The 16,410-nt window shown below is 49.3% G+C and overlaps 6 protein-coding genes across 6 annotated transcripts; 4 read left to right on the top strand and 2 right to left on the bottom strand.

The window, feature by feature from the left end:
- Nucleotides 1–5: 5 nt before the first annotated feature.
- On the top strand, nucleotides 6–1,741 carry N7537_001416 (phosphoglycerate mutase, 2,3-bisphosphoglycerate-independent; the record flags this gene model as incomplete). The annotated part of the gene is made up of 4 exons (XM_056892474.1): nucleotides 6–30; nucleotides 90–827; nucleotides 885–1,467; nucleotides 1,534–1,741. The coding sequence occupies 4 exons, from the start codon at nucleotides 6–8 to the stop codon at nucleotides 1,739–1,741; spliced, it is 1,554 nt and encodes a 517-aa protein (XP_056757469.1).
- Nucleotides 1,742–2,381: 640 nt separating this feature from the next.
- Nucleotides 2,382–2,944, bottom strand: N7537_001415 (tubulin-binding prefolding complex subunit YKE2; the record flags this gene model as incomplete). The annotated part of the gene is made up of 4 exons (XM_056892473.1): nucleotides 2,382–2,441; nucleotides 2,508–2,568; nucleotides 2,632–2,827; nucleotides 2,887–2,944. The coding sequence occupies 4 exons, from the start codon at nucleotides 2,942–2,944 to the stop codon at nucleotides 2,382–2,384; spliced, it is 375 nt and encodes a 124-aa protein (XP_056757468.1).
- A 293-nt stretch (nucleotides 2,945–3,237) lies between these two features.
- N7537_001414 (AAA family ATPase VPS4) lies at nucleotides 3,238–4,779 on the top strand (the record flags this gene model as incomplete). The annotated part of the gene is made up of 4 exons (XM_056892472.1): nucleotides 3,238–3,530; nucleotides 3,654–3,989; nucleotides 4,048–4,498; nucleotides 4,558–4,779. 4 exons carry the CDS (start codon nucleotides 3,238–3,240, stop codon nucleotides 4,777–4,779), a joined length of 1,302 nt encoding a protein of 433 aa, XP_056757467.1.
- A 718-nt stretch (nucleotides 4,780–5,497) lies between these two features.
- N7537_001413 (putative spindle-pole body protein (Pcp1)) lies at nucleotides 5,498–9,253 on the bottom strand (the record flags this gene model as incomplete). The annotated part of the gene is made up of 3 exons (XM_056892471.1): nucleotides 5,498–5,738; nucleotides 5,794–8,615; nucleotides 8,684–9,253. 3 exons carry the CDS (start codon nucleotides 9,251–9,253, stop codon nucleotides 5,498–5,500), a joined length of 3,633 nt encoding a protein of 1,210 aa, XP_056757466.1.
- Nucleotides 9,254–9,534: 281 nt separating this feature from the next.
- On the top strand, nucleotides 9,535–11,459 carry N7537_001412 (putative regulatory factor Sgt1; the record flags this gene model as incomplete). The annotated part of the gene is made up of 3 exons (XM_056892470.1): nucleotides 9,535–9,793; nucleotides 9,860–10,059; nucleotides 10,131–11,459. The coding sequence occupies 3 exons, from the start codon at nucleotides 9,535–9,537 to the stop codon at nucleotides 11,457–11,459; spliced, it is 1,788 nt and encodes a 595-aa protein (XP_056757465.1).
- Nucleotides 11,460–14,979: 3,520 nt separating this feature from the next.
- N7537_001411 (folliculin domain-containing protein) lies at nucleotides 14,980–16,326 on the top strand (the record flags this gene model as incomplete). Its single annotated transcript, XM_056892469.1, has 2 exons — nucleotides 14,980–14,991; nucleotides 15,046–16,326. 2 exons carry the CDS (start codon nucleotides 14,980–14,982, stop codon nucleotides 16,324–16,326), a joined length of 1,293 nt encoding a protein of 430 aa, XP_056757464.1.
- Between the last annotated feature and the right edge of the window lie 84 nt (nucleotides 16,327–16,410).

Raw genomic sequence — 16,410 nt, 5'->3', positions numbered from 1 at the left:
CCACTATGGCTGACCAAAAAGTTGCCTTGAGTATGATTGACTGCCACCCAGGTCCTCAAAAGATATGTAGGCTAATATAAGCCTTATAGTTGTGATTGATGGCTGGGGTATTGCAGGCCCCAACTCCCCACCCCAGGGAGATGCCATCGCCGCGGCCGATACCCCACACATGTCCGGCTTCGCTGAGCCCAACTCCAAGACCGCCCAGGGCTTCGCTGAGTTGGATGCCTCCTCGCTCGCTGTTGGCCTGCCCGAGGGTCTCATGGGCAACAGTGAGGTCGGTCACCTGAACATTGGTGCTGGTCGTGTTGTCTGGCAGGACAGTGTTCGCATTGACCAGACCCTCAAGAAGGGCGAGATGGGCAAGGTCCCAAGCGTTGTCAAGTCTTTCACCCGTGCAAAGGAGGGTAATGGACGTCTCCACCTTCTGGGCTTGGTCTCGGATGGTGGTGTTCACTCCAACATCACTCACCTGTTCGCCTTGCTCGAGGTCGCCAAGGACATGCAGATCCCCGAGGTCTTCATCCACTTCTTCGCCGATGGACGTGACACCGACCCCAAGAGCGCCGACAAGTTCATGAAGCAGGTTCTTGAGAAGACCCAGGAGATCGGTATCGGCGCGATTGCCACTGTCGTGGGCCGCTACTACATTATGGACCGTGACAAGCGCTGGGAGCGTGTTGAGGTTGGCCTCAAGGGTCTGGTCACTGGCGAGGGCGAGGACAGCTCGGACCCGCTACAGACCATCAAGGAGCGCTACGAGAAGAACGAGAACGATGAGTTCCTGAAACCCATCATTGTTGGCGGCAAGGAGCGCCGTGTCCAAGGTATGTGTGGTCCGAGCCCAAAAGACAATGTCATGACAGCTAATTGAGCATGTATAGAGGACGATACCCTCTTCTTCTTCAACTACCGCTCGGATCGTGTCCGTGAAATCACCCAGCTGCTGGGCGACCATGACCGTTCCCCGCGTCCAGACTTCCCCTACCCCAAGAACATCTCCCTCACCACCATGACTCAGTACAAGACTGACTACACCTTCGATGTTGCTTTCCCCCCGCAGCACATGGGTAATGTGCTGGCCGAATGGCTGGCCAAGAAGAACCTCCAGCAGTGCCACATTGCTGAGACTGAGAAGTACGCTCACGTTACTTTCTTCTTTAACGGTGGTATCGAGAAGGATTTCCCTGGCGAAACCCGCGATATGATCCCTTCGCCCCGAGTTGCTACCTACGATCTTGACCCAAAGATGAGTGCAGCTGCTGTCGGTACCAAGATGGCTGAGCGCCTTGGCGAGAAGAAGTTCGACTTTGTCATGAACAACTTCGCCCCTCCCGACATGGTCGGCCACACTGGCGTGTACGAGGCCGCCATCCAGGGTGTTGCTGCCACTGACAAGGCCATTGGCGAGATCTATGAGGCTTGCAAGAAGAACAACTACGTTCTGTTCATTACCGCCGATCACGGGTAAGTTATCCTGCGGAATAGGAACACTTTTCATCAAGAGGATTGCTAGTTAACCCACATTCGCAGAAACGCCGAGGAGATGATCAATGAGAAGGGCACCCCCAAGACCTCCCACACCCTTAACAAGGTTCCCTTCGTTATGGCCAACGCCCCTGAGGGCTGGAGCCTCAAGAAGGGCGGTGTCTTGGGTGATGTTGCGCCTACCGTTCTCGCCGCCATGGGCGTCGAGCAGCCCGAGGAGATGACCGGTGCCAACCTGCTTGTCAAGTCCTAGATACAATTTTTCGTACATAAATGTTTGATTATGAATCAATGAATAGAATCTTGTCAATATACACATGATCTTTCCTTGCTTTTATAGTATCAGAAGTTATACATCTTCTAGCTGCTTTGGGGATGCTTTCAAAGCCTTCTTTGTTTCATTGCATCCTTCTTGGCAGGGAATTATTATTGAAAGGTCGAGGGCATAAAGCAACATTATGGAAAGACCTGGATTAACCTACATATATAGGTATAGGTAGATTTCATTGTGCATGTCGATTGTCAAAATGACTAACACTATTGGATAATTCCACATCCAAAGACCAATTGATCACTTTTGATAGCGTTGCATTAAATTTCGAGGGTATATCTTTAAACTGATCCATGCGCCGTTCTGCTGTGAGGCACCTGCACAGATCATACATTTCCTCCAAGCTATCCCAACTCAATTGGGATTTGATCAATGCCCAAGCATTCTTCGAGATATCTTACCTCCATAATAGTGTTCACAGTTGCATAATGCATGCACTGAATCACAGTGAACCAGTTGAGGGTTGATTCCATCCGACGTCAGCTTCGTAGCTCGCACGCCACCTATTGCATCTCCGGGTGATGTATCCTTCTTCGCCTGCGGGTCCAGGGAGCTTTTGAGTCTATGCGGAGGCCGAAGCGGCAGCAGCCTGCTGTTGAGCCTGGCTTTGGAGTTGGATGAGCTGGGTGAGGGGTTAGAATATGCATATGGTGGGGTGGTGGATTGTAGTTGGATGAGGGCGGTTTACCTCTGAGCGCATCTTCTCGCTCTTTTCTTGTGTCGCCTCAATCTCGCCTTCAATTCGCTTGCTGTAGGTTCTCAGTCAGCACATATTTTCGTTGGTTCACAGTGGCCAAAGCAGTAGCACTAACATCTCCTTCTCAATGAACTCCAACCGACCGTTGACGGCCATGGTAGCTTCAGTCTTATCCTGCTTCAGCAACACCGGGCCAACGAGCTTGTAAATATTGGACTCATCGTCCAGCTGGGCGAACTCGGTCTGTACGCCTTCGTTCTCTTGCTGCTGCGATTCGAGTTTCTGGCGGGCGTCGACCAGAACTTCAAGCTCTGGATGTGCGAGAAAGGTCAGTAGCTATTGCTGTGTTTAATTAGATACCTAGACATACCGGTCTGCAATCCCTGGAACGCCTCCGAGAGTGCTTGAAGCTGTTTCTGGGCGTCCATGGTGAAGTTGGAGGTGAAGTGGGAGAAGGGAAAATCAATGGCTCCCGCCCGTAAACAACTTCCACTCCCACTTTCCCCTCCAATTCCCATCAACCCTCGGTTCTAGGGCTGTTTTGTACCTCTTTACTTCTACACCAAAGAATCTTCAAGTTTTCTCTTCTAGCAACTCGTTACCTATCCCTCCAGCCTTGGCCCATTGCCCCCAACCCTTGCGCCCCTCTCCCCGCTTTATCACATCTGCCTCCGCGGTCGACTTGCTCCCTCTACCCCAGACAACACACGCATTGCCCATCATGAGTAATACCGATTTCCTGGGGCGGGCGATCGATACGGTCAAGAAGGCGATCGAGAATGACAACGATGGCGAGTACGAAAAGGCTTATCAGATGTACTACTCCGCACTCGAGTTGTTCATGCTGGCCTTGAAATGGGAGAAGAACCCGAAATCGAAGGAGATGATCCGCTCAAAGGCCGGCGAGTATATGGATCGCGCGGAGAAGCTTAAGAATCACCTTGCCGAGGACCGGAAAAAACCAAGTGCGGTTGGCGCAAATGGAAAAGTGGCGCAAGGCAGTGGGAAGGGAGGGTATGTACTCGACCTCTTTGGACAAGAGTTTCTCGCTCTAGCACCCCCATATGTGTGATAGATAGTGTTAACGAGTAAGCTATTGTCCTACGTTATCCCCGCTAACAACACTGGGTTGTACAGGAAGGAAGACGACGATAACGGCGAAGATGCGGATGCGAAAAAGCTTCGGTCGGCGCTTCAAGGAGCTATTCTGTCAGACAAGCCGAACGTGAAGTGGGAGGATGTTGCTGGCTTGGAGAATGCAAAGGAAGCATTGAAAGAAGCTGTCATTCTTCCCATCAAGTTTCCTCATCTGTTCACTGGCAAGCGTCAACCTTGGAAGGGTATCTTGCTCTACGGTCCTCCGGGAACGGGAAAATCTTATCTTGCCAAAGCCGTGGCAACTGAGGCAAACAGTACATTCTTCAGTGTCAGCAGTAGTGACCTGGTCTCGAAGTGGATGGGTGAGAGTGAAAGGTAGGGCAACATCTTCATCTACGGGAGTTTCGAGAGTTGCGTACTAACTCACGTCTAGACTTGTGAAGCAGTTGTTTAACATGGCTCGTGAGAATAAGCCCGCAATTATCTTCATCGACGAGGTCGATGCGCTGTGCGGACCCCGTGGCGAAGGAGAGTCTGAGGCTTCACGGCGTATCAAAACCGAATTACTTGTACAGATGGACGGTGTCGGCAAAGACTCGAAGGGTGTTTTGATTCTGGGCGCAACCAATATCCCCTGGCAACTGGATGCTGCTATTCGGCGACGATTCCAGCGAAGAGTACACATCAGTCTTCCCGATTTCAATGCACGGATGAAGATGTTCATGCTAGCCGTGGGCTCGACGCCGTGCCAAATGACCCAGACCGACTATCGCCAATTGGCCGATCTAAGCGAGGGCTACTCCGGTAGCGATATTAGTATTTGCGTACAGGATGCACTGATGCAGCCAATCCGCAAGATTCAAGGAGCAACACATTATAAGAAGGTACGTATACTCAGTCCCCACCATTGCAATCCACGGCGACTGACCCGGCTCTGTTACAGGTACTCATTGAGGGCGCAGAGAAACTCACGCCTTGCTCACCAGGGGATGCGGGCGCACTGGAAATGAGTTGGCTCGACGTCGACGCGGATAAGCTTCTGGAACCAGCTCTCACTCTGAAAGATTTCATCAAGGCAGTGAAGAACTCTCGGCCAACCGTTAGCGGTGAGGATCTCACAAGGAACGCTGAATGGACTCAAGAATTCGGCAGTGAAGGTGCATGATCGATATTCTTACCATCATGGCCTCTGAAATGTGAATCTTTCTATCCCAGTTGATCGACAGCATAAAATCCTAGCTCCTTGGCTTGTTCCAGGGAGGACGAAAGCTGAATATCTCATGCCCTTGCTCATAGTCTCCATTTCCCCCTGCGCTTTATCTGTGTCCATGTCAATGCTTGCTTCATTTCGGATTCCTGTGGTTTTTTGGTTGGTATCTCCGAAGAGTTTGGTGTTTAGAAGCGTTTCTCAATTACTTTTGGCAGTGGCCGGCGTTGGCTGAGCAAATATTTCATGTGTCTATCCTCGCGAGTGTCTCCGTTATAGGAAAGGGTGTGAGTAGCTGCATACACACTGCTTTGAAGACTACAAACTTGTATGGTTTTTCGCCGTTGCTGGTATGTGTAACTAATGCCAATCAAGGCTCAATTTCTTTCTCTACTGGCAGATGCTACATACAATGAATAAATGTTCTTGACTCATCAAATTCCTCGCTGGGATGACACTATGCACATATGATTCGAACAAACTGGCACAAAGCCAGCCCTAGAACGCCTCAATAAAAATGAAGGTAGGCACAGAAACACGAAACAATAATTTAAAAAAAAAAAACCCAGTATACTTGCAAGACATGTCGGGGGGAATCTCTCATGACAGAAGGTCGACGCTGGAAGAACAATAGAAAAAATCACGAATGACATAAACACAGCACTGATCCATCTAGTTACTTGCCAAGCAAGCTCTTGTTCGAGCTATCACGACGCTTGAGCATTTCAGTCTTAGCACGCTTCAAGCCCTCGCCCAGTTTCTTGGTCCGCTTCCAATCACTGCTCATCTTTTGCATGCGAACAGCGGCCCTTACGAGAGATATGGCGGATTTCAATTTATGGCGTGGGGTGCGGACAGGAGCTCGGTCACGGGCCTGCACGCCCATCTCGGAAATCATACGGAGGTCGGCATCGTTGCTGTTGGTAATTTGTTAGCTATATTGCAAATGATATTAGAAATGAGGGTACGAACCATGCAACTCGGACGCGTTCACCAAGTTCCATCAAGCCCTTGCTCCAGGCAAGATCACGGCGGAACTTTTCTTCACGTTGTAGGCGAGCGCGAAGCCAGATAATTTCCTTGCCCAGGCCTCGGATCTCTTTTTCATGTTTGGTCTTGTTGGTAGACTTGGAAAGGGAGGTTTTCTCGAGGATCTCGTCGTGGCGTCTTTGTAACATATCGAGATTTTTGGTTACTGCCTCAGCCTCGCGTTTGTGGGCATCTCGTTCTTCGCGAATACGGCGCACATGTGTCTTCAATTCGTTCAGGCGCGCTTCTCGTTCGGAGAGTTTTAGGGCCAGTGATTCGGCTTCGATGGTGGAGGACCTAAGGAGCTCATGGAAGTCCTTTTGGTCCTCTTCTTTCATCGCGGCACGTTCTAGCTCTCGGTTCTTCGTATTCACCTTCTGGAGGGATCGGTGTGCTTCAGCCACTTGTTTTCGTAGACTGCGTAGCTCTTCATGAAGCTTGTTTGATGGAGAATTATGTGGGGAGTGGGACTCAAACTTGTTCATCATCGCATCATGAAGATCCTTTTCCAATTCCTCAACTCGGGACTTGTAGCTTTGTGCAGAAGACTTCTGCTTGGATTCACGTTGGAGGAGGATCTTTTCGCGTTTCCTAGCCTCCTCCAGGCTGTGTCGAAGTAAAGATAAGTCCCCATGTGTGCCAGATTGTTCATTCTCTGCTACAGGCTGCTGCTCAAGAAGAGCTTCCAGTTCTTGGGCGCGACGCTCCAGGCGCTGTACCTTCGTCTTGGCCGAAGTGAGTTCCCGATCTCGGTTACCCGAGCCAGCAAGCAATTTGTCCTGAAGGCGATCGATTTCAGCCGAAAGACGACCCTCCTCTGCTGCAAACCGCTCACTTTCTGAGACAAGCTGGTCCTCAAGGGACGCTTTGGCGTCTCGCAGTACTTTGAGTTCGTTATCAAGTCTGGTTACAGCCTTGCGTAGTTCAAGTTTGTCGCGGTCAAACCGGGTGGTGTCATCTGCATTCTGGACTCGGTCGAGTTGAGCCTGGAGCTCATTACGTTCAACCTCAAGTTCCTGCGCCGAAGCCTTTAGGTCAAATATCTCGACATGAGCATTTGCAAGCTGGTCACGGAGCTTCTGTCTCTCGGCAATAGACTTTTCCAGGCTTTTGTCCAGGTCAGATGTCCCATTTTGTCGACCCTTAGCAAGCTCTTGCTCGTCTGCCAGGCTCGATTGTAAAACGATCACTTCATCTTCCAAAGCTCGCACCTTGTCTGCAAGTGCTTGCTCTTCGCGTTTAGATACCCGAGCATCCTGCTTCGCCGTAAGAAGCTCGTCTCGTTTTTCATCAAGGTCGCGTCTTGTCTTATCGAGGTCGTCTTTCAGATCTTGGATTTGGCGATTCAGCATAGACTTTTCTTGCGTATAGCGCTTTTTCTCGCTATCAATGGCCTCTTGAAGCCTAGACTCCTTCCCAGAGTATGTGCTACCGGCTTCCTGAAGTGTGTCAATAGTGCGCTTCAGGTCTGCCGCTTGGCCTTCTGCCCATGCTTTCTCTGATTGCAGAGTCCGCTTGCTGCTTTCCCAACGGCTTTGATCAACGGCAAATCGGCCCTCCTTCTCCTCAATCTCGTGGTGAAGGTTTTCGATTTCTTCTTGCAGCCGTTCAAGTTCCGCCTTGTGTTGCCAGCGAATGTTGTGCCCTTCGTCCTGAGCGCGAGATGTGGCATCTTGAACCGCTTTTTGAAGTTCGCGGATTTTGGATTGTGCACGGTCAAGTTCGATTTGCAGTCCTCCCGATTCATCGGTCAGCGCATGATGACGAGTTTGAAGAAGTTCCTTTTCCTCCGTTCCACGCTGGAGTTCGTCCAAGGCCTCCTGTAATCGAGCGGAAGTATTTTTTAGGTCTTGTCGGGCTTGATCGCGATCACGCCTGGCCACATCAAGGTCCTCAACCAGTTGGTGGGCGTTATCTTCTAAGCCATTTTGGATAGTTTGATAACGCTCTTCGAGGAGAGTTGCATGGTTGGTTTTACTCTCCAATTCTGTCCTCAGAGCATCGTTCTCCTGTTGCAGCTCACGTATCTCTTCTTCGAGCTTTTCGGCCCTGTCCTCCATTTGCCGGCTCAGTCCTTTGGTGGTAAAAGATTTGTTCGACATTTCGTCCTGCAATTCTCTCAAATCCTCCTCGGCACGGTCCTTCTCTTCAATAGCCTGCCTTGCGGCATCCACTGACTCTCTGGTTTCGGACTTGGCCCGGGAAAGACTATCATGGAGCTCTTGCATCTGCTCCTTGGCACGGTCTAGCTCAAGCTGGAGCTCTGAAGCTGCGCCATTGTCCTCGGCGTTACGTTTCAGATCTTCTAGCTCTTCTTCGCGTTCCTCGAGCAGCCGATCTTTCTCTCTCGAGCTTGCTTCTAAATCCTCAATATCGTCGCGAAGCTTATCGGTCTCTTGCGATTGGGTATCTTTGATGTGCCTCAATTCTTCACGCGCTTCTCGGAGTTCGAGGTCACGCGATTCAAGCTCTTCACGCATGATATCCATTTCACGCTGTACCGTCTGGTCCGCTTGCTCCCTCCATGATTTCTCCTTTAATTCCACAAGCTGTAGCTGGTAGTCCTCAAGATCTTTCTCTGCCTGCTGTAGGCTCTTTCGGTATCGGGAAATATCACGTTGCATCGTTAATCGCAAGACCTTGAGCTCCCTGTTTTCTTTGAGGGCGTCATTATTGTATTCCGGGCCAGCCTTTTGCAATTGTTCTTCCATAAAGTGAATCCTTAGCTTCAAGCTGAAATTGACTTTGCTGAGTTGATCGATGGCCTGTTGGCGTCAGCATTAGCCTGCACGGAGTTGGGTGCAAAATATAATGGTTGGGATATGTATCATACCATAGCTTGGTCCTTGAGCGACAAATTATTCCCTCCATCACCAAGGACTCCTCCGTTGCGTCCTGAAAATGCAGGCAACGGTGTACTTTGCGCACTACTGCTTGCAGCATGTGGAACCGGGGTTGGCTCTTCCATTGTCCGATCCTCCTCGTATATGTCAGACATGTCCATAGCAGGCAAGCCAGGTGTGTGGGCGTTGCTGCGATGGGTCTCTCGTTGATATCCCGGGGTTTTCGGACCGTCTGTTCCTCGGGCCGCAGACATATTCCTCAAAAGATTGTTCTTCGTCGCGCTCTTCATTAACGGGGTAAACTCTCCCTTCTCGGGGGCTGTTGCTGGAAGATGTCGTAACGCGCTTCTTGTTGACTTGGAAGCAGCACCGGCGCGCGGAGTGACGCGTTTGTCGAAACCTTTGATCACATCATTGTCCTTAGATGGTGTTTGGAACGAATTTTCAAGGGAATCGAGCGCAGACAAGTGATGCCGCCCCGCGCTGCGAAACCCGGTTGTAAGGTAAGTCGCGTTGCCGTCGTATTCGGTGCGCGGCGTGTCGATGTAGGGGAAGGCCATGTTTGAACAGGGGAGGTGGGCCAAAACCTTTCAGCGCGTGACCATCACTGTCAATAAGGGCAGGAGCGAAGTTTAGACTGAAAGTTCACGTTGGACAATCACAGACGTGTTTTGGGCGAGTTATCCCCGGCTATGTTAGGTTTAGCGTGGACACCTCTGTTGATTTCTAACTTAATTGGGATTAGCGTGTAGATCACGGGATGTGAATTTCGCCGCTTTTACTTTTTTTCCCAGTAGAAGAATGCATGAGGTCATTGATCTTTAACAACACAAGATCAGTCATGACTTCTGAAGAGGATATCGCATGGTTCCAATCAACCTTCCGTCCTATCCCAAAACCAGAGCTTCCCGACGACGCTGTCGAATACTCAATTTATCACATCCCGCCCTCCCCCACCCCCGCCGTTATCGATGAAGCTGCCGAGACCCGGGCACGGTTGCTTGAAGTGCAACGTACAGCAGCGGATTTAACCAAAGATTTGCTCAAGGATTACATCTGGCAGCGTGAGGCCTTTAAGTTGGAGATTACAAAAGAAGATGGTACAAAACTCTTATTCTTGAGACTTACCTCTGAAATAGGTTAAAGCTAATTGTCGCGGGGTTTAGGAATCACCTCACTGCAGGGTCGCACCACCTTCGGTGACTCTATTGAAGATGAATGGGTCATTGTGTACTTCCTCCGTGAACTGACTAAGCGGCACAAAGATATCTGGGTCAAAGTGGTAGATGGCGATGGCGAGTTTCTTCTCATTGAAGCTGCGGGAACACTCCCAGCATGGGTAGAGCCAGATGTCGCAGACAATAGGGTGAGTTATGGCGAGTTAATTCACGCCGGCTTGTTAGAGACATCATGCTAACCAGCCAATCCATGGAATAGGTGTGGATCAACCAAGGAGAGCTCCGAATCATCAAGCCCAAGCAAGAGACGAAGAGACAGGTCACCGAGAAAGTCTCACTTTCAGAGGCACGAAAGACTATCCAGGACGAACCCGGTCGCCTTCTTCGCTCGACAATAATTCAAGAAGAGGCCTTTTACCGTCTACGCAAGTACCCTCAGCAAATCACCGAAAACCTTCACTCCGCCATCATCACAATTCCCCGCAAGGCTGCATTCCTCCTACACCAAAAGCCAGCCTATATCTCACCTGCTGTGGAGGCGTTCTATGTTCGTGATCCGATCGCCCTGCGACCCCTCCGAGCTAAGGATGCGTCCGACCTTGTTTTCAAGCCGGACGACTTGGTCGACGTTAGTGTTCGGTTTACCCGTGTCGGCTATGCGCAACTCAAGAGCCAGGAATTTCCTGTGCCAAGTACCTGGGCGGGCAAGCTGCCCTCAACTGAGGATCGCAAAGCATATGAACGGGCGGAAGCGGGAATGAAACTCGCATGTGGATTCGAGATGCTGCTGTACGATCCCCAAAATCAAGATAAGCCTGCGGTCAGGGAAATGAAGTTCTTGCTCGAGGATGTGGAGACGGGGGATGAACCCCTTCCCACAGATGAAGAAATTCAAGAAACCTGGGACAAGCGAGAGGACGATGAAAAATGGCTCGATATCAACTATGAAGATCTGGAGACAGAGCTCAAAGGAAGAGGTGAAGGAAAAGGAGAAGATGCTGGCAAATTTGGTGACTCTGGTGCCCAGGAGAACCTTCAACGTATTGTGGCTCGCTTTGAAGAGTTCCTGAATGACAACTCAGCGGGCTTCGATGGTGCCGATTTCATTGATGACTTTGAGTCGGATTCTGATGTCGATGAAGATGATGATGACGAAGAAGTCGACAGTGAAGGCGAGGATAAGGACGCATCATTCAACGAAGAGGAATTCTCCAGAATGATGAAAGAGATGATGGGCATGCCCTCTGGGTCCGATTCCATCCGCAAACGAGTGGAAGACCTCGACTCGGACGGGGAAGACGACACAGAGCAGATCAAGGAGCTTTCCCGGCGAATGGAGGCGGAATTGCAAGGGACGGGTATACTCGATCTCAACCGGCGCCCGCAAGAATTGTCCACTGACGAAGCAAGTGCATCCAAAGGAAAGGCTGCCAAGATCTCCAGTGAAGAGGACGAGGATGAGAACATCAACATCAACCTCGCCAAGAATTTGTTGGAGAGTCTTCAGGGCCAAGCTGGAACCTCTGGTCCGGCAGGCAATATGTTGTCAATGATGAACATGCGCATGCCCAAGTATGATCGTCCTTGAAGAGGACAGTACATGCTCGAACTATGTGTGTGCGTAATCATTCGACATGTCTGAGAAGGCAAGAACAGACCCTGAATCAGCAATAGATTCAATGCCAGCCCCATGCGATTATCTGAATAAATGTCTTGTTTCGCTAGACAAGACGATCACTCGACCAAGGATAAAGGGTTATTCCTATTGTGGTTGCTGATCAATATGGTTCTGTCATATCGCCTTCCACACCCGCCCAGGGGGTTGGGTAATGGGGCTGATAACGTGGACGAGCCAACATCTTGCAAGTGCCATGATGGCTATTAATGGAAAACAAGAAAAAAAATCACTTCTGATTCCATATTTCAGGGACATGCCCGACGTCCCTTGGGCAGTTATCGGGTGATCAAACGTCAAACTTAACAATTCCGCCCAGTGCGGCTAAATGATGAGGCTTTACTGTCTCACAATCTTGATATGTCTTCTCTAAGTCAAGTAATTATATACCCGTTTAAAGATGTAGCTTGTGGAAATAAATCAAATATCTGCTGGATCCCTCACATCTTCCAGCCAAATGCCATGAGACAGTTTAAGCTTACACTAAACACCAGCAAGTGTAATACTAGTCATAAAACTTGTTTCACTAAACATGTTCCACTCTCCTAGGATATATGGTTCAACGGGACGGTCCCTACGGAGTACTAGTTGCTTGAATAACTTGCTAGTGCTAGTGGGGCTAGCTAGTAGGGGTAATCCATCAAGGCATACAGCTGCACAACACGCATATATGATACATAATCAACCCGATACGCCACGTAGACTAACTAGCATACCCGCAGGGTGGTGACAGCAAGAGGCGAGTACCCATATATATTAGCGGTTAATTACCCGATGGAGCAACGAGCTGTCGAAGCGAGTGCCCGACTAGTCGGATCTTGTGGTTCGTCTCTATTAAGGCTGTGCAGCCATAGACTCCATTGATAAGTGATGTTGTATAATGTTGTAGGTCATAGGTACATAGTAATGTTGTAGGTTGTAGGTTATAGGTACATAGTAAGGTTGCATAAAAGACCGCTGATCAGCAATCTAGTACTTTGGGAATTCCACGTGGCGAGATTGGCTAGATCGTCCATGTCTTGGATCGGCCGAAGTGTTCCAGGTTTAGCTTACCGATTGTTCCTGACCTCGGGGACAATAGTATGTCTCATAACCGATCCACTTTCTGCACGAGAACCACACTGGCGTTTACGTACATAAACCACCTTCCCAAAATAATCGGCTAATAAATTCCATTGCACCTCATATAGGACTCCGCATACTCCGTATACTCCGTTTAAAGCCCCGGGTACCCCCATATAATCTACAATGTCTCACGTGTAGAACATTGTGGAACAGTGTTTTAACGAGAGTCTAGTAAATTCGTGTGTAACTTTATTAGGTAAAACGGAATTCAACACTCCGTATGGAGAAACCGCCAATCCATTAAAAGGCCGACCTCGGGAACCGTTAAAGTGTCGTGTGTCTATTTGGCGAAAATGATCGGGGATCCGCTGGTGTCCAGTGGGTTCAAGTTGTTTAGTGGGTTTGCCGCTCTTTTTTTTTTCTTTTCTTTCTTTTATAAATATTATGTTAAAATCCCTCACCATAAATTTTAAATTGGATCGAAAATCAATTATATCCTCGGCGTGATAGGGCGAGAATACACAAAAGGAATAATGAGACGGGATATATATTATAAAAGTAGATGACAGGACTTCAAGGCTACTACACAGGGTACACTAGTGTACTTAGTGTGCGACTAGTGGTAGAAGGCTGCCTGATTGTAAAATACTTCGTATACCTCCGTACGAAGGTCACCTGGCTATACTGGCAAGGATCTAGGATTTGGGAATCCTAGCTCAATGCCGGGGCAACTACCACTTCGGAGTGTTCAGGGCTGTTTCATCTTTTTGGAAATATAGCCTGTATATCCTCGGAGTAGCATCGGAGATGTACATCAGCCGCATCCGTTTGTCATCTGGACGGGACGGATGAAAGGCTGATTCGATGGAAGTTAACTCTGGAAATTAACTCCGAAGACGATCCTCATCCGGGTGAAGGGGGGATACAACATATATTGGAGATCCCTGGATCTGACGTATGAGTTTCCAGTTCAAACGGAGTATATAGTTATATCATGATTTAAAGCTAAAACGAGAATGTACCGGCGAAAAGTAAAAAGGAACATCAAGTACTCTGTATGATCCTTCGACTCCCGCCGGAGGCTTGTCGGGAAATCCCATAAAGTTTAGATCCCTGCTGAACACGCTAGCCTTGGAATATTTCCACCGATGCCCATTTTTCCCACGGAACTGTTTGTGTCCCACTTGGGGAAAGATGAACATCTTTGGGACCCAAGATCGTCCAGAAGTGAGGGAGTATACCCGAAATCCCAAGTAATTTATATATATATATCTAATATATGATGAGGTTCAGCAAATGGGAGGACAGGGAATTCTTCCCTTCGCCTCCTTACCGGTGCCCCCCTAACACGGAGTTATCTCCAGATTACTCCCCGAGGAAATCCACCGGGCTGATGGCTGGAATAGAGACGGCTGTCGACTGATCTGACACATGCTGACTTTTGAGTAACATAAAAAGCAAAAAAAAAAAAAAAAAAAAGGGACATACCTAAAGTGGGAGCAGTGAATCCATGACGATTTGTATAATATTTGATAGATCACAATACCTTCAAATTGAATCCATATGGATACCTACGTATCAAGATCATAGATCATAGATGGAAATAATATTGAATTATCTGCACGATCATTGGTACCACAAATATTCCCACAATGGAGCCCTTGTTTGCAGCCACCTTATCCACTTGTACGCAACGGTCCAAGGGCAGACGAGAACGGCCCCTCGGGTCAAGACGCTAGGCAAAGCACGGAAACCCATGAATATTAATGGTCGGCCCGATTTTAGAATGATTTTCACATGCAGCAATCCAGGAGAAGAGCATAAAAGAATGTGATCGGAAGGCATCCGGAAGGGTGGTGTAACTATAAGTAAAGGATAGAAAGTACGATAGATTAGATTTTGTTATAAAAGTAAAGAAACAAAGGTGTTAAAAGAGTTAGAAAAAAGGTAAGAAATACTCTGTAAAAGAATAAAAGAAAATTAAAAAGAAGTTAAGAGTGGATTCCCCCAGTGGAGTAGTTCTATTCTTCCATCAACCTTCCATTTGGGAAGAGAGTGCAACTCCCGGTCTTCCACCGAAAACCCCCCCCCCCAGAGAGCCCCAGGCCTTAGCCCCTTCGATTATTATTGCTTGTCTTCTTATTTATCACATTACAAACTCCACTCTGCTTTTTCTCTTCCTTTTAATATCTCTCAACTCTTCATACCCTTCACTTCCTTTTACTCTTTTTTTTGTGTTTTTAACCTTCTTTTCCCTGGAACCTGGTCACTGTGTGGACCCGCATACCAGCCTTTCGTCATTATCCAGTCACAGCATGCCTTGGGACAATGGACTGAAGATGCTGGTTATTGCTTGATCAGGTCCACCATGGATTTCATTGTGAGTAAATGAGGTATACAATATACTATGATGAGCTTGAACTGACTTACTCAGCTCTCTCTGACGCACTTCTGCGAGGTGCATGGTCCCACCTCGATCATTTGCTCGCAGGTTCTACCTTTTTCATGCCCGCAATGTCACCCCGAATCCGAATCTCCCCAGGGTACCCCGGCTTCAAATGAGTCTCGCTTCGATCACGAGTCTCGATCTCAGAAATCTGCCGAGCCTAAGTCGCCCAGAATTGAAGATCACCCGTACTTCCTCAAAGGGCATCCGACCTCACCCGAAGACAAATCCAACCGAGGTGGTGCAAATGGCGACACTTGCGCCAGTTGCAGTTTGTCTCTGCCAGAAAATGTCAGCAAACAGCTACCTCCTGGTGCGCCTGGAAGTCGCGACGCCAAAGGCAATTCCACTAGCCCGGTACTACGCTCGCGCGAGCTAGTCTACTCATGTGGCAACAACCATTCAGAGTTGGATGATGAGACCGACTATCACACCCATGCTTCTCCTCCCGAATCACTTCATTCTGCCTCAGTTGCCTCCGATGCTTCATGTCACACACACATTCACACCTACCTCTCTCAGCGTGGCCCACCTAATCCCGCTGACTATGCACTCCTCCGACGCTCCTCTATTCGCACCCTAAGCTGTGAGCTCTTGCCCCGGGGACTTTCCTCCGGCCCCATCTGCTTCGGTGACGGAGTTGCTGGTTACACAATCGCCTACATTTTCCGCCTTCCAGACCCTATGGCCCGCGGCAAGCGACGCAGTTATGCACTTGTCGCATTGGCGGGGCGTGATGCCGGAAGAGCATTCCGCGCATGTCCCATCATCTGGCGCGCATTCGGTCGCATCGCAACCAGCATTGTCCAGGCTGCTGAACGCTTCCAGGAAGACGAGAAGACTCGCGACGAGCAGAACAACCTGGGAAGACAGCCCGGCCGCCAATACCCTCCCGTTTCATCCTTCCTCACCGGCCGGGGTATGGACCCGGCAGGCCGCCGTGCAGCCGGCCAGATTCGTGCCCGCAATTTGGCCGAAATCGTCGGCAATGAATACATCTTTACCGAATTACATGCTCATTTCGTCGCACTTCTGCAACAGCTGGGCTCAATGTTTGGCGGAATCCCTCTCAACGAGGAACGCTTTGTCTGCAGCACTGTAGGCGACGAAGAAAGCGCCAGTCCTTCTCAGCCAGTCCTAGTCTCCAAGGCAAGACAGCCAAAGGATGACCAGAAGTATGATGGCAATGACATCGACATGTCGAACCTTGAAATTTCCGCGGGACCAAAGGCGATTCCCATTGCGCCTCGCCGGCCCGTTATGGCTTGAAATATTTTTTTTCATCATTTGCATGAACCTCTTATTGAGATACCCGCCTGCTTTGTTCTTTTTGTTTTTCAGGCACCTTCAACT

The sequence above is a fragment of the Penicillium hordei genome, assembly GCF_028827395.1.
Source record: "Penicillium hordei strain IBT 12815 chromosome Unknown utg000001l_segment0_segment0, whole genome shotgun sequence".
NCBI lineage: Eukaryota > Fungi > Ascomycota > Eurotiomycetes > Eurotiales > Aspergillaceae > Penicillium > Penicillium hordei.
Note: the sequence above shows the minus strand (reverse complement) of the source record. Positions and strands in the feature narration are given on the sequence as shown.